This window comes from Ambystoma mexicanum, chromosome 7p (assembly GCF_040938575.1).
Source record: "Ambystoma mexicanum isolate Mex_15411 chromosome 7p, UKY_AmexF1_1, whole genome shotgun sequence".
Classification (NCBI taxonomy): Eukaryota; Metazoa; Chordata; class Amphibia; order Caudata; family Ambystomatidae; genus Ambystoma; species Ambystoma mexicanum.
This window is the reverse complement of record NC_090939.1, coordinates 871,524,605-871,540,984: the sequence shown is the minus strand read 5'-3', so window position 1 is coordinate 871,540,984 and position 16,380 is coordinate 871,524,605. Positions and strand designations below refer to the sequence as shown.

Genomic DNA, 16,380 nt, shown 5'->3' with positions numbered 1-16,380 from the left:
GAGCACCAATCCCAATGGCCCTGCTCTCTGATCAGGTCAGGAGATCAGGCAACTCCTGCAAAGCAGGACATCTAGAGAAGATCTAAAAGGCATAAGAGCGATTGTAATAGCAAGCCTGGGGGGGGCCCCGAGAGGAAAGCAGGGATGGGGGTGGTATCAGGAGTAGGTTGGGGAGAACCCACTGATGCTCAAGTTGGATAAATGGCTCAATTCCCGAGAGGGGGATTCGGGTGGAGGGAGGGGCTAGAGGCCGGTTAACCACCCAGCATAGGAGAGGGGGTGGGGGGAGGAGGGAGCAGAGAGGAAAGGGGACAAGCAGGGAGGGGAGGCAAGGTTGATGGGAGGGAGTCCGACCAGGATTTGACAAGGAGCTACAGAACTGGGGCCATCCGTATGACAATGGATAGCCATCATATCGATCATCGAGAATTGATTATGCCTGGACATCCCGGCTACTTCTGGGAAGGGTAAAGGTTTCAGATAATGCACCCCTGACACCGAGTATTGTTAGAAGGCTAGGCCCTTTGGACTTTGGAAATGGAGATACCCCGCCTCTTTGTTCAAGGACGAAACCCTGAGGAAAGAATTTGGAGCGCTACCTTGAAGACAATAATCCCAACGACACATCCTTGCAGATGAGCTCGGGTGCCTTTAAGGCCACAATCAGGGGGGATATGATTGCTAATAAGGCCTGCAGGGACAGGGAAATATGGCTTATAGAAAAAGATCTAGACGAAAAACCAAAGAGGGTAATGGCTAAGATGCACGTGGGGAAACGAGAAGATAGTGTAGAGCCATTAAAGGTCAATTGGAAATTATCCAGGCTAAGGCAGCGGAAATATCCCTGCAATTAAGACAAATACTACAATAAGGCAAATACATCTGATAGACTTTTGGCGAGGATGTTGAGAAAGGAAAAGAAGGGCAAGACAATTTTATAAATTAAAACAGGCGGCCTGGGGTGGCTGGAACCAGCACGAACACCAATGACATAGCCCAGGAATTTGCAAGGTTCTATACCGACGTATACTCCTTGGCAAATCCAACAGAGTCAAGAAGATTACTTAGGAAAGAGGGGATTGATACAAATAACAGAACAGCAAAGGGAAACACTTGAGTTAGATATAACAATGGAAGAGGCCCAGATAGTCATTATGACTTTGCTCACCAATACATCTCCGGGCCCGAATGGTTTCACTTTGGAATTTTATAGATCCTTCCGGGAAACATTCGTACCACATTTGGTCCCTCTCCTCAATTAATTTGGGGCTAGAGGACAAATGACACCTATGGAAGAGACCAAAGTAGTCCTTATCCCTAAAGAATGTAAAGACCCGACACTATGTGGCACCTACAGATGGTCTTAATCAACGTGGATGCCAAAATCTATATGAAGTTCCTGGCAAACCGCTTAGATCATCTCTTTCCAGGTATAATTAGTCCAGATCAGTCAGGTTCATTAGGGGCAAACAGTGACAACACAAGGAGGTTAGAAATTCCAGCCATTTTGGTAGCCTTAGATGCCAAAAAGGAGTTTGACAGGGTAGAGCGGAGGATCCTATTCCTAGTAATGAAACAAATGGGCTTTGGTGACAAATGTTTAATGAGGATAAAAGCCAACTACCAGAACTCATCCCTAAACCTGGCAATTAATGGCTAACTCTCTGAATCCATCAGGGTCGAAAGGGGTACGAAACAAGGCTAACTATATGCTAACTATTTGGAGCCACTTGGAGGCTATAAGATCTAATGGGGAGTTTGAGGGGATAGTATCTGGGGGCAGGATGATATGCTGTTGACTTTGGGGCATCCGGAACGTTCCCTCATGCTATGGAGAGAGAGAGAGATCTCAAGGTTTGGTAGCAGGGCAAAAAAAAAACTATTACAAAACAGAAATCCTGAACCTGACAATACCGACTGAAACAGAGCAGGATCTTAGCAGTACCCTTCCAAAGGGAACTCGATAACTTAGCTAGGGATCAAGTTAACTAAAAACACTGGACAAGCTTTACTCAGCCAATTATTTGCCTAAGCTGGAAACTATAAAGAACCAACTGATAGATTGGGGACACCTAACGATGACTTGGTTGGGCAGAATTAATGTTTTAAAGATGGTTATCCTCCCCGAGTTGTATTTTTCATGACTCTCCCGATACACGTCCCCCGCCCCTTCTTTCGAGTCTTGCAAAAACATACAGGGAAAATTTGTTTGGAACAATAAAAGACCAAGGATTTCTAGAAGGGTAATGGCGCAATGGTTGGTCAACATACCCCAACTAACAAGATCTTTGCAAATTCAGGCAATATGCATTATATTTATGCTACAATGGCACCAAACCCCAGACAAACTACATACATTCTACCCCTCAGTCCCCAATTTATGCTGGAGGAGGTGTGGCAGGGTGGGGACGCAGAAACATTTAGTGGGACTGACTTATATCCAAAACTACTGAAGGTCTATAGGGGAAGCATTGAATGAGGCATTGGGTTTGAAGGGAGAAGGCAATAGAGGTATGTTAATCCTGGGGTTGGGGCGGGGGACAGGGGGATCCAATGGAAGAACTGACCACAAGTGCAGAATGTAAACTATATGTGATCCTGAGGTGTCCAGGCAAAGTTTCGAACAATAGTTTCGAATTACAAAAGTTCCAAAACCAACATTTTGAAAATAAAAGTGTCAAATGTATTTTTTTTAATGTTAAAGGCTTTATTTTAATTTGTATAGTAAAATAAGTGTTTACAAAAAAAAAAAAAAAATAGGAGTTTGGGGGATCCCCCCATAAAAAAAATACATTCAAAACTTTTTTTTTTCGATACTTGTGTTAGAACTTTTGTCATTCGGAAATGTGACTGTCGAAACAGTCACTATGAACCTGATCCTGATGAAGGGCGCATTGGGGCTGGTGCAGAAATGGATGTCGAAGGTCCCTCCTAAGGAGCATGACTGGGTGGGTAGAGTGCGGAACTTTGCGGCCCTGGAGTGGGCAACCTATTCCTTGCAAAGGAGACCATCAAGGATTTTCAGTGGACTGGTCCCAGGTTTCTACAGAAAAGGGCAAGGGAAAGTTGGTGCCTGAGGAGAAAATTAGTTTGAAAATGTTAATTAAAAAAATAAAATAAAAATAATTTAAAAAAAAAAAGATTTTCAGAAAGTCACCCAGGAGGTGAAATCTGGGGGGGGGGGGGGGGTTAGAGAGAGCTGAAACTCATAATATGAGACACAAAAACGCAAGGTTATTTGGATTTGTACACCCCCATAATTTAGGAGCATTAAGCTGAGCGAATTACAATAAAAAGTTATGTACATATGGGATCTCGCCCGGACAATTCAGCCAATTTGGGGGCGTGTAGTTGATGGGGCATATTGGGTAGGGTTGCCAACAGCTTCAACCATTCCGGTTAGAGATTAGGTCTGCAAACAAGGCTATTGTGGGTTCCCCAATTCCAGTCAATCTTCTATATACTGTTTAGTACAAATCTGAGTACGCTTGTGGAGTCAAACTTCTCAAGCTAGTCAAATTGCTACAAGGGTAAAATTGTGCACTTTAACACTGACAGGGTGGAAGGGGTGGCGGTGAAAGTCAGAAACCTCCAAAAGGTTAATGTGGTTGTCATAGCTATGGAACATACTATACTTGGGAAGACAATTATGGCCGTCACTCATGAGCCTATGGACAGTTTCACCTTGATATGGTTACCATTCCTGATCCATGTGACTAAAGACTTCAACACCTGAGACACTAAACTTGCTTAAAAATTGACATACTAATATAATTTCCAATTTGTTGGTAAATGTACAATCATTGTAAAGATGGCTTCAGGGAGCATGGCTGCGCAGGGGAGTAGTTTTAGGAGTGGGAAATGTCCCTTGTAACACAACATTCGATGCTAATTATTGTATACGTTTTCTTAACCAGCAATGAACAGTAGGGGAAAAAAAACATGGAGTATTTCGATCACACAGTGCGAGTTACTATACTTTGAAACAGAGTTCAGTATCATTTGAAGACCAGTCTTAATAGGTGATGTTGAAAACGTAACTATTTTTAAGAACACAATTAAGTCTTGACCGCATTAAACACATCATTTTGTTAAACACATCGAAGAAACTGAATAGCAATTGTAAAGTCAGTTGCCAGATGGTATAGCACATTTCACTGCAATAATTTTAACCCTTTACAAGACACTTACCATTAGAACACCAAAGGACCACCAATCAGCACTCTGTGTGTGACCTCGTCTGTTCACCACTTCTGGTGCCATGTACTCTACTGTCCCACAGAAAGAATAGGCCTTCTTTTCATGGTCTATTGATTCTTTACTCAATCCAAAATCTGGGGTAAAAAAGCACAACAGCTTGAATTAATTAAATGCATTCTGAGGTCAGCAACAAATTATACTTGCAAGCCAAACATACACATTTTGATGTATCATTCAATCAGGGTTTTCAGTTTTTTTCCTATACTCTTTTTCTAACACTAGCAATCATAACCACCACATGTCAAGCATCTAATGACTTTCAGACTTTGACTTCTGCTCCACACGGAAGACTTTGAAAGGGCACCTCCCTTCCTTTGACTGGTGGGCCTAACAGTCCGCTTTCCTGTTCGACCTAAATCTCCATGCCCAGGCCGTGGGAGCTTCCATATTTACAATAAGCTTGCAATAGCCAGAATCAGCTGTGCTTTGCTGCAAGGACTTCCATCCAGCCTTGGTGGCAGAATCTTAATGGGAATCATCAGTGCTCTGCTTTGACACTGGAACCCTTATGTGCTGTCCTCCACCAGAAGAGGAGCCCTGCCAGAGGCTTGAAGTACAATGGCTGAGCTGCTGAGAGCTCATGAAAGATGTGCACCGTCTATGATCCTGAAAGGGTGGGTGGGTCTCTACTAAGTTGTGGGATCGATCCAGGGTGCTTCCACCATCAACCAAAGTATCCAGAGGGGCCAGAAGGCAACCACCAGTGAACAGCCTCAAATCTGTTACACCCCCCCCCAAATCTACAATTTGCTAAAATTTACTTAAACCACTTTGAGAACCAAAAGTAGTAGTTATAACTTGCCACTGTCTGCGTCTTCCCATCCTTCTAGTTCTACTCCCCTCCGACTGCAAAGAACCTCTGGGGACCAAAACAATTAGACTTTCAGTAGATCGAGACTAGACTCTTTAAAGCTAGCTTCATTGCATTTTGTGCTGCCATATTAAAATAAGTTTGGTGTATTTGATGTTCTAACCACTGTTCCATAGATTATTAATTACAGTAGCTGTATGATGTCTGTGCAGAAAGCAACCAATAGTGGGCTATCAAACTGTTATATGCATAGAGCCGTTTGTATTTCGCTGTGTGTGCCTTAGTGTAATAAGTTAAAGTATTTGTATAATTACCTATGTGATGATTTATCTCTAACTGTACTACTCAACAGAGTACCCCCCACCTTCGTTCAGCCTGAATGCTCAAACATGCCACCTCAAGAGCAATTAATTTTAACTCTCCCTGATGCCCCATGGTGGCTTCTCTGGGTCTTACCCCAGCTAGAGACTTCTGCCTAACATGTATTAAGAGTGTAACTTTATCATCTCACTTTATAGTTAACTTGTTCATACATTCAATGCAATCACACCTGATCAGGTGTTTAGGCTGGGAAGGCAAGGCTACTTCATATACACATTTGCATTTGTATTTGTTTTATTTGTATAGCACAGACCAGGCCCAAGGGCAACCGGGCGCATATCTTAGTAGAACATTACATTACAGGTAGTGGAACATTACATTGCAATAGTAGGCATATCATAGTAGTCATATCATCATAAAAGTCACAACAGGTACACAGAGTCTACAGATGACGTTACAAATCAAAGCAATATTCAGAAGACCCGTCCAGATAGGAGAGCGGTTGTTAACGGGATGTTGCTAACCAAAGCTTGGCTTTGTGTTTGAATTGGTTAAAGGAAGGTAGCGTTCTAATCAAGAGTGGTACGGTGTTCCAAAGCTTGGCTGCCAGGACAGGGAAGCTAGAGCCCCCAGCAGAATGAAGCTTGAATCTAGGGATCGCAAGACCTTGGGTTTGTGCAGATCTGAGTGCACGTGCTGGAGTATATTGAGTGAATCGCGAGGCTAGGTAGGAGGGGGCCTGGTGGTTAACACATTTGTATGTGAGGGCCAGTGTTTTCAGAGAGATCCTTTGGGTAACAGAGCCAGTTAAGGTTCTTCCTGGTATCTGAGATGTGGGCTGATCGGGGGATGTTAAGGGCTGCTCTAATGGCATTGTTCGGGTCGTCTGCAGTTTGTTGAGATTACCCTGGTTAGTGCCTTGGTACAGTGCATTGCAGTAGTCCAGTTTGGACATAACCAGGGTCCTAGCCAAGGGGATACAATTCTGGGCAGTAAGGAAAGGGCGGCAGGTCGAGATCAGTTTGCATGTGTATGCAGACGCAGCGGCAACTGCGTTGATTTATCTGGTGAGTGGCAAGGAGGTGTCGAGGTATATACCCAAAGTTTTGGTGTCTTTAGATACTTTAATCAGATTACCGTCAATGTTAAAGGAGCCGAACAGGGGACTCAGTTTGTTAAGTCTCTGTTGCGTGCCTAAGATGAGAAGCCCAGTCTTGTCATCGTTGAGGCACAATTCGTGCTGGGCCATCCAAGCTTGTATAACAAGGTAAATGTCATTAAGGGCTTTAGAGTCAGCAATATAGTCACCAGTGATGGGTATGAGTATCTGGATGTCATCGGCGTAGTTCGTGTAGGTGACACCCAGATAGTCAAGCACATCAAATAGAGGTTTGGTGAAGACATTGTAGAGGGTTGGGGAGACAAGATCCTTGCGGGACTCCACACGGGACTGGTGAGGGATCGGCCGATGCAGTAGGGGAGAAAACTCATGTGCCTGTTGTCAAGGAATTACCTAATCCAGTTAGAAGCGTGGTCAGAGAAATGGGCCGCTGACTTCAAATCAAAAGCAGCTGATAGGTCAAGAAGTAGTAGAAGGGCTAGTTTACCGTTGCCTTTAAGGCCATCAATTTGGGTTTTGAGATCAAATAATGCTGTCTCAGTCCAGTGCTTAGGTCTGAAGCCAGATTGTCTTGAGCCAAGGAGGTTATTGGTCTCTAAGTAGTTCTGAATCTGCAGGTAAGATGCTCTATCCAGTATTTTGAGTAGGAACGGTACAGTGGTAATCGGTCTGTAGTTAGTTGGTATTTCAGGGTCTAGAGTCGGTTTTTAGGAGGGGGATAACCCATGCGTCCTTTAAGTTGTTGGGTACCGTACCAGTTAGGAATGAACAGTTAATGAAGGTGGTTATAAAAGGAGCGAGGTCATGTGCTGCTTCCTTAATGACAGATGCTGGGCAAGAGTCACCTTGGCAGTTAGAGGGTTTTAAGTTGCAAATGATGTTTTCGACCTCGAGGATGGCGAGTGTGGTGAAGCTAAAGGGGGTGTGAGTGAAAGAGGCCGTCGGAGTATTAGAGGTTTTAGTGGTGGGGTTAGTCAGTAAGGTAGTTTGTTTGGCGTTCATTTTCAATTGCAGGGTAGTGATTTTGTTGAGAGCGTTTTGGATGTTGTTACACCATTTACTGTCTTTAATGCAGGTGTCCGGTGCAGGGGATGGGGATTCCAATTCTTTAAGGATTTTAAATAATTCCTTAGCATTAGATTCCGCTTGTAAGATACGTTGGTTGTATGTCTCCTTTTTAGCTTGTAGAATCGCTTCTTTATAATTGTGGGTGGCGATGATAAGGCGATCTTTGTTAGAGTCACAAGGGTGGCTCTTCCAGAGTGATTCAGCCTTACGTTTTTCTTTGCGTAAAGTTCTTAACTGCGGGGTGAACCAAGAGTTCAAGTGTGTTTGCTGTTTGGCTTCCGTAGTTTGAGTGGTGTTATTTTGTCAATGGCTTTAAGCAGTGTTTGGTTGAAGATATCTACCAAGACTGTGGGGTTGTTATGTCGGGACACGCATTTATTCAAGATGGGAAGGATGAGTGGGAGCAGTTTATCCTTGGTGATGTCTTTTTTATTCCTTGTGGGAATGGCTGGAGCTATCGTGGGAGTAGTGAGAGGGTTGGTCGCTGGTAGGTGGAATATGATGATGTGATGGTCAGACCAGGCACAAGCATAGTTAGAAGTTATGGATGTGTTGCAATTAAGGTCAGTGATCCAATCGAGCGTCCTGCCCTTAGTATGGGTAGGTTTGTCAATGCGTTGTTGGAAGCCTAAGTAAACTAATGTGGTAGCGACCTCAGAGGCCAAGTGATCCTTGGTGTCAAACAGGCCCAAGTTAAGGTCACCTAGAAGCAATACCTGAGATTGGGTTTGGTATTGGCGGTCAAGATGGCCGTGATGTTGTCTATGAAGGAGCCTAGTGGTCCAGGAGGTCTATAGATAAGGTAGAGAGTAGCAGTGTTTGTTGGGGATAGGGTGAGTTTCACCGAGAGGGATTCTGCGGAGCAGAGTTCAGTGTTGGGGATGATTCTGAGTGTAATGTTATTTCTGTGAATGAATGCAACTCCACCTCCTTTGGAAGTTGATTGACGGTCCGCTCTAATGATAGAGTAGCCGTTAGGGACGGCAAGGGCAAGGAGTGGGCCAGAGGCTGCGTGTAACCAGGTTTCAGTAATGGCTATGAAATCGAGGTTTTGAGTGGTAATGAGGTTGGAAATGTCCAACGCGTGGGCCGTGATGGATCTAGCATTGATGAGGGCACCCTTGAGTTCTTTATTAGGAGTTGGATTTTGCAGCACGCCAGTGTCACTTCTTTCTGGTACACAGTGTGCTGCTGTGCTGTTGGCATTGTAAGTTAGCACCATACAATCCAGTCAATTAAAGAGCTGATGGTTTGATGTTACAGCATTTCATCACCAATGGGCTTGAAGCAATTGTTTTACTTCCTCTAATTGGACTCACTTTAAAACCATTTGAACTTAATCTTCGGTTTTGCAAAGGGAAAGATTTTTGCCTTTGTGACATTGACTTTAGCTCATTTAGAAAGGAATATTTCTCCAGTGTCAGGATATCTTTGAGGCCCTATCAAAGCTTTGGGCATTGTCATTTTGCCAGAAAGCACATTGACAGAGGTAAGAATTTAGCTTCTTGTATGCACGATTTGACAAGGTAGCGTTAAACTTTCTCTCCGTTAGGGTTATTAGCCGATATGAAGAGACGGGTTGACCTTCTTATGAATAGGTTGTCATCAAAACATCCCCAACATTTCCACGACTTGGTAATATATCTGCACAAAAAGATAGTCATTCTAAATGGATAATAGTTTTCCCAACAAAACACATTCAATTTTAAAATTGCTTTTGGTATCCGATACAGTCCTGCAAATTGGATAGTTTAATTTCTCAAGGACACTACTACTGCTTAGTTTTAAAATTCGTCCTTTCTTACCACTACAAGTTTGTTTTCTTGGAAATTGTATTTCTCCCTTTTCATTTTTGCGAGAAATGATCCTCAATAAATTGCATCCGGTTATTTTACTTAATACAAATAGACTACAATATTTGCATCAGTTTCCAGCAATAACAGTTTCCCCAAAAATGTGCATGAGTTGTAAGGCAGAAGACCAAGTTACTTACCCCTGGTAAGTTTCTTTCGACTGGATGTTCCTCCAAAGTATTCCTCATCTTTGACATGTGTCCACAGCTCAGCTGCTTTGGAAATTTTTCAGCAAAGGGCGTCCTGCGTCGAGTCGATGTCCCTCGAAGGCCTCCGTCGAGGGTGACATCATCAGATGTTCTAAGTAGCACACACAGCACCCGTTGCCTCAGTTCTGGTTTTTGTCCCCACCCCCTTGTGTAGCAGAAGTGGCCACAAAACAGGCCTGACAGTACTCCGCCTTGTTGGACCGAAAGCTATAATAGCATGGGAAATTCTACAGAGGGGTAGGTTGGGAGGGTGAAGAGGAATACATTGGAGGAACATCCAGTCGAAAGAACGTTAACAGGGGTAAGTAACTTGTTCTTCGAATGGATTGTGTCCTCCAACATATTCCTCATCTTTGATAGACTCCCAAAGCAGTATGCATGTCTGGAGAAATTCAAGGGCAGAGTAAAGCACTGCCTTACCAAACACCACATCCTGAGCATGGGAAGTATCCAGGGAATGCTGCTTAGTAAACATGTGTATCGAAGACCAGGTTGCAGCATCAAAGATGTTCTTGATATTGACACCCCTTTATAGGGCTGTCGACGTGGACATTCCTTTGGTGGAATGGGCATGCAAGCCCTCAGGAGGGTCCTTGCCCCCCAATCTATAGCATTCAGTAATAGTGAGGATGATCCACCTAGACCAGGTCTATTTAGAAACAGCCTGGCCTAGCTTGTGCCCTGCATACCCCACAAAGAGCTGGTTGTGTGGGAGGGGTCGTTTGGACCCCCCCCCTCAAACATTCAGCACGAAATAAACCACTTGCTCGTGCAATACGCCTCCAGTGCCCGTATGTTAACATTAGCATAAGTGGGGCTATTCCGGGGGACACTTGGCTTCCATTTTGTGTCCATCTTGGGACTAGGCCTCACTGCGATAATACGAAAAGACTTCGCTCCCATCTGCAGAGCCGCGCACAACGCGCTCAATGGCCCCCACATTTTCTCACTTTGTCTGAAAGCTTCACAGATCCATTCTCACAGATGCGCCGGGGATAACTGAAACAAACACTACACTATCATCTGACCCTTTCTCTGAGATCATTGATCTGTGTGTGAACCGGCATGAAGCATGCCTTGTAGCTCATCCATCTCCACAAACCCGCCAGTGCCCTCTTACCCCTGCTGCTGGAAAATGACTGCCACTATAACCCTGTGCCCTCCTAATGTATTCCCTTGATGTACCAGAAGTGTGACTCTGCTGTGAAGCCCACCCTAGAGTGCACCCTACTAAAACCAGACCTCTGTCACAGTATATTGCACGCTAGAACTAACAAACGTCAGTGTGCCCCATACTTGCTTTGATGCGCACAGGCCCGCCCCATGACCGCGGTTATAACAGAACCAAGACCCCTAAGCCCGGTACCTCATATAAGTCCTAATGAATGATGTTATGATTATATGCATGCAATTTATAGGTCTACAAAGATTTATTCAAAGGTAGATTAATGATAATTGTTTATTGTGTGTCTAGTGGTAGTTTTTCATGCTAGCTTAGTTAGTGTCCACCCTATATCGCCGCGGCCTAACCCTCACCCCTCCTGGACGCTGGCAGCTGGACCACGTGACGTTCACCCTCCCGCCAACTGGGCAACCAATCCGGATGAAGCAGCACCTACGTTTCTATATGTATCTTTATTGTCTAGCCAATCCTGAACTGGTTTAGTACCCTATGTTAATTGCGTCATCTATGACGCGGTTTTACTTTATATGTTCATGTAACTAATGTTTGCCAGAGCGCTCTCGAGGCAGCAGAGTTCTCTGGAAGTCAACTTTATATAAAGCAAACTAACTCTTGCAACCTGTTCTTAGTCTCATTCCCCATTGGGGTGTCGTATATTTTTTGGATTTGCATGTGTAAGTCGGGGAGTGAGACTTTACATCGTCCATGCTGACCTTGGATAAAAACGTAATGCTCTCGTAGGGTCCAACCTATGAAGCCTTTCCTCATCCTTACTAGGATGTGGAGGAGGATAGAAGCAACATTTTCTGACTTATGTGAAAGTCTGAAACTACCTTAGGTGGGAAGGAAGGTCCGACTCTCAACACAAACAAGGGGGTCTGGGAATCTCTCTACCAGCACGAACACAGCCCAATGACCTGTTCTTGGGTGAATAACCCCTGGGAGAGACTCTACCAAGTCTTTAGCTCACTGTCCTTTTCACAGAGAAGAAATTTCCCCGCATATCAGCCTTTGTCCTGCCCAGGGGCAGTCCAGCGCCGAAATGCTAGGCAATTCTCTGAACAAGAGTACCATCAGTAACCCCATACACGTGTTTCAGCCTTGTTGGGCATCATCAGTGAGGTGAAACTGTTGCCTCTCTAGGAACAGTGAGCAAGGGGTCCACGTCTGGATTGCCCTGTTAACTTAGGGTGAAACCCAAAGTTAATGTATGCAACAGGGCGATCCAGACGTGGACCCCTTGTTCACTGTTCTTAGAGAGGCAACAGTTTCACCTCACTGATGATGCCCAACAAGGCTGAAACACGTGTATGGGGTTACTGATGGTACTCTTGTTCAGAGGAGAATTGCCTAGCATTTCGGCGCTGGAGTGCCCCTGGGCAGGACAAAGGCTGATATGCAGGGAAATTTCTTCTCTGTGAAAGGGACAGTGAGCTAAAGACTTGGTAGAGTCTCTCCCAGGGGTTATTCACCCAAGAACAAGTCATTGGGCTGTGTTCGTGCTGGTAGAGAGATTGCCAGACCCCCCCCTTTGTTTCGACTCTCAACACAACCCTGTCCTTGTGGAATACAGTAAGGGTTACTTAGAAGAAAATTCCTGCAATTCGCCCACTCTACGTGCAGATGTAACTGCCACCAATAGAATAGTCTTCAAGGTCAACAACCTTAACGGACATGAGTGCAATGGTTCAAATGGAGCACCCATCATAAACTGTAAGACCAAGTTAACGTACCAAACCGGAACCTGAAATGGTGATGGCGGTAAAACATATGTGAGCCCCTTTAGAAACTCAGTAACCAGTGGAATCTTAAAATAAGAGCATTCTTCAGATGAGCGCTTAAGGATTGAGAGCGCTGCTAGGTAACCATTAATGGTTCCCACCTGAAGACCCTTGTGTGCAAAAGAAAGTAAAAAAGGATAGAACATCCGGAGTTGAACATTGAGAAGGATTAACATTCTTTTCCATGCAACAGTCGCAGAACATATTCAACGGCACCGGTACAGAGACTTTGTTGCCGGCCGCGTGGCCGAAAGCAACACCTCCATCACGTCATCCGGGAGGTCCCAATCCTTGTATCTCAACCTTTCAGAAACCATGCGTGAAGGTTGAGAGTGCTGACCTCTGTTTGGAGAACCTGACCCTCCTCTGGTGAGAGAAGGTCATCTTTGGGGTAGATGTTATCGAAGGACAGATGGACATGTCTAGAAGGTCTGGGTACCACGATCTCCTGGCCCAATTCGGAGCAATGAGGATCATGTGGGTCCCGAACCATCTCAACCGCCCGATAACGTGAGGGATGACGGAGACAGGAGGAAACCCATACAGTAGTGATAATTCCCAGTCCACCACAAACACATCTCCTAGAGCTCTTCTGAGGAAATTCCCTTGAGCACTACTGGTCGCAAGCAGATCCACTTGAGGGGTACCCCAAAGGGCGAAGATCTCTCAAAGGACTTCCTGAGCTAGTTCCCACGCGTAGGAGACTGGCTCTGCCTGCTCAGAGCTGTCGCCACATTCTGCTCAGCCACCATAAACATGCATTCCCACAGTGTGTACGAAAATCTTGCCAAGGCACAAGCGGAGTTGGCAGATTTCAACGCCATACTCCCAGCCGAAAATACCTTGCGTGCCCATCCATCCACGCGCTTATCGTCCCTATCTGGAGGGATGGTAGGGTACGCAGTCTGGTTCGAGGTAGCTGTGGCTGCCTGGACCACCAGACTCACAAGTGGGGTGAGTGAGATGACAGATAGCCGGGGTCGCTACTGCAGGGGCGGTATTTTCTTGTCTGAGACTTGTTCACTGCCGTATTAGTCTCCAGGGTTTCCCAATTTCTGGCCACCCTGTTCTGCAGAGCCACATGAAATGGCAATATTGGATCCGTAAGCAGACTCTGATCCAAAATGTCTGCGAGATCATTCTGATCATATGAGCAGGCGGTCTAGACCACTAAATACTCCACAACTCTCGACATAAGTGCCTGTAAGGAGTCGGCATGCTCCCCTGCATTGGGTTTGCCGAACTCCAGCTCCAGAGAAGTGTCTATACCACTTGCATTATGCAAGGTATCACAAAGATCCTGCATCCTACTCTCCTCCAATATAAAGCAGTCTGGCACATTAGGGGTCACAAACTGGAGACCAAAAGGAGCATCATCCTCATCAGAATGGTCCTCTTCAAAAATAGAGTTGAGGGACTTAAAGTATGTGACAGAAGAGCAATCTTTTCTTCGGTATAGCAGCCATACGCTTCAAAGTTGTTGATTTCGACACTGCCTTTTTTGGAGGTTCCACCGACACCAGGGGCTGCGCAGACAAAATAGTCGCTGATGGCGTTGACAACGGCATCGAGGGTCTGACCGGGGTGGAAGACCTGAAAGGCACTACCAACTGGCGTGGCGTCAAAGGCGTCGACTGCTTCGAGGGCATCAAGGGTTTGAGCGGTTTTGATGGAGACGAAGACCGTGACGTTGCTTCACATCTCGAATGATCCTTCGATACCTTGTCCGAATGGGGCTTCGAAGGCTCCCGATGAGGATCGTGCTGTTTACCGGGGCTCGAAGGTGCGCAAGTGTCCGGCCGAGACCGTTCCCTGCCGGCTTCAACAGAAGGCGCCGATGGGATCATGCCCTGCTTTTCAAAAATCTTTTGGCTGGGCAACTCACCCTCTTGGGCGTGCCGCCTGAAGACAAGGAAGGCGACCAGCGGTGCCTTCTACTCGAGCACTTCGACAAGGACGAGTGGCAGGAACCACTCCTGGACCTTGAACGCTTGGGCTTCTTCCTTGGAGGAGAGTCGCCTCTCAACTCATCGGTCGAAGGCCCAGCAGGTCGGGACTTATGGGGCTTGTACACCCTGCCTACCTTGAGCTTCCCCTTTCGTTCCCGCATGGCCTTTCCAGTCATCGGCTGGCACTTGGAGCATGTATCCATGTCATGGCACTCGCCGAGGCACCACAGGAAGACACCATGCGGATCCGTGATTGACATCTTAGAGCTGCAATCTCAGCATTTCTTGAATCCGGACAGAGGGGAAGACGAAGACACAACGAACTTCAACTGCAAACACTAGTAAGTACGAGGCGTGCCGAGTTTCATAAAGCAAACACGTTTGCGGAAAAAACAGAACTGAGGTAACAGGCGCCGTGCATGCTACTTATAACATCCGATGACCTCACCCTCAAAGGAGGACTTTGAGGGAAATCCACCCAATGCCATCGATGCAGGGCCCCCTCTGCCGAAAAACATACGAAGCAGCCGAGCTGTGGACACTACATGTCAAAGATGAGGAATACGGAGGACACAATCCATTTGAAATCCCATTGTCCCCAGTTGCGTGAGCCACCTTACATTTGTGCTTGCTTCGTCTGTCTCTTGAAATGTTTTTGTCAACAGAGGATCTGTGTAAAGCCTCACAGCAGATCAACTCACTTTTTGATGCAGAGAGGTGGCAGCCCATAATACCACCAAAACAGGGGTACTCCAAAGCCCCCCATGTTGTCACAAGTTAAATCCTCTCATGCAAAAATTGTTGCATTAATAGACTGATAACATTGGAGCCTTTGCTTGGTTTCACTGGGGTGTATGTAGCCTTTTACTGCATTAATAGTCCATTCCTTCCTAAAAAGAAGCAGCTTCTTTTGTTCAAGTCGCATGACCTGGCCATTTTCTTTGTGCTACTTATTTTTCCAGGATGGCAACCTACGTGAGCTATTACTCAGAACTCACAAAAGGTTTCTGTGACTGAATATGATCCAGTTGAAACTTGGTGATGGTCTCCCAGATAACTCAATATACATCACTATGTGTGCCCAAGCCGATGTCTGAAATTAGGAGCGAGGCTAGCCTCCACAAATAAGGACGACACAAAAACATGGTTTGGTGGACTGAGTGCAGTTGGATGGGGTCACTCCCAGTACATGCATGTGTATACCTAGGGAGACGAGCCATTCAGAAGTCGACTTACTGGACTTTATCTTGAAACAAATGAGACCAAGAAGACGTAGAATAGTCCTTGCTGAAAGCGGTGCTGCTTACTCCTGTTCCTCCTGAAGGTTAAGCTCTACCTCCCTCCTACCAGAAGGAATGTGCTTCAGGCGATTCCTCCCTATGATCTGGCAGAACATCCTCCTCCTCCTCTGGAACATTTGTGTCATACCATGAAGCTCCTAGAACGCGTGACTCCTACACAGTATACAGAGCACTTGATTAATTACTTAAGACCAAAAGGTCTCCTGTTGTGCTGGCACATCTGGGGACTTGTCAGGCAACACGAAGCAATTTCCTCAGCAGGATCCTACTTTGTCCTACCCACAGTGCTACAGTCCCGATTGTAGCCCAAGATGACCCGTCCTAAAACTTCAGCAATGTGCCGTCTAGCTGCTGGGCTTGGATCCTCCATCTTAAAAGTACAATTTGACAGATCTCCATCTAAGTGAGGTCGTTTCTTTTTCAAATACTTCCACCACTGATTTATATGTACTTTTTAATTACAGATTTATCAACCAACTTACCTGTCAAAATGCCCAGATTCTGTGCTAATTTTCTTCATCTTT

At 45.5% G+C, this 16,380-nt stretch overlaps 1 protein-coding gene across 3 annotated transcripts in view; it reads right to left on the bottom strand.

Moving 5' to 3' along the window:
* Positions 1-16,380, bottom strand: part of RPS6KA3 (ribosomal protein S6 kinase A3) — a 1,283,345-nt gene that overhangs the window by 718,914 nt on the left and 548,051 nt on the right. For all 3 annotated transcript variants that reach the window (XM_069637077.1, XM_069637076.1, XM_069637078.1), the window contains exon 9: positions 4,192-4,334. In XM_069637077.1, coding sequence (XP_069493178.1) covers positions 4,192-4,334 — 143 coding nt within the window. The remainder of the gene's footprint in view (positions 1-4,191; positions 4,335-16,380) is intronic.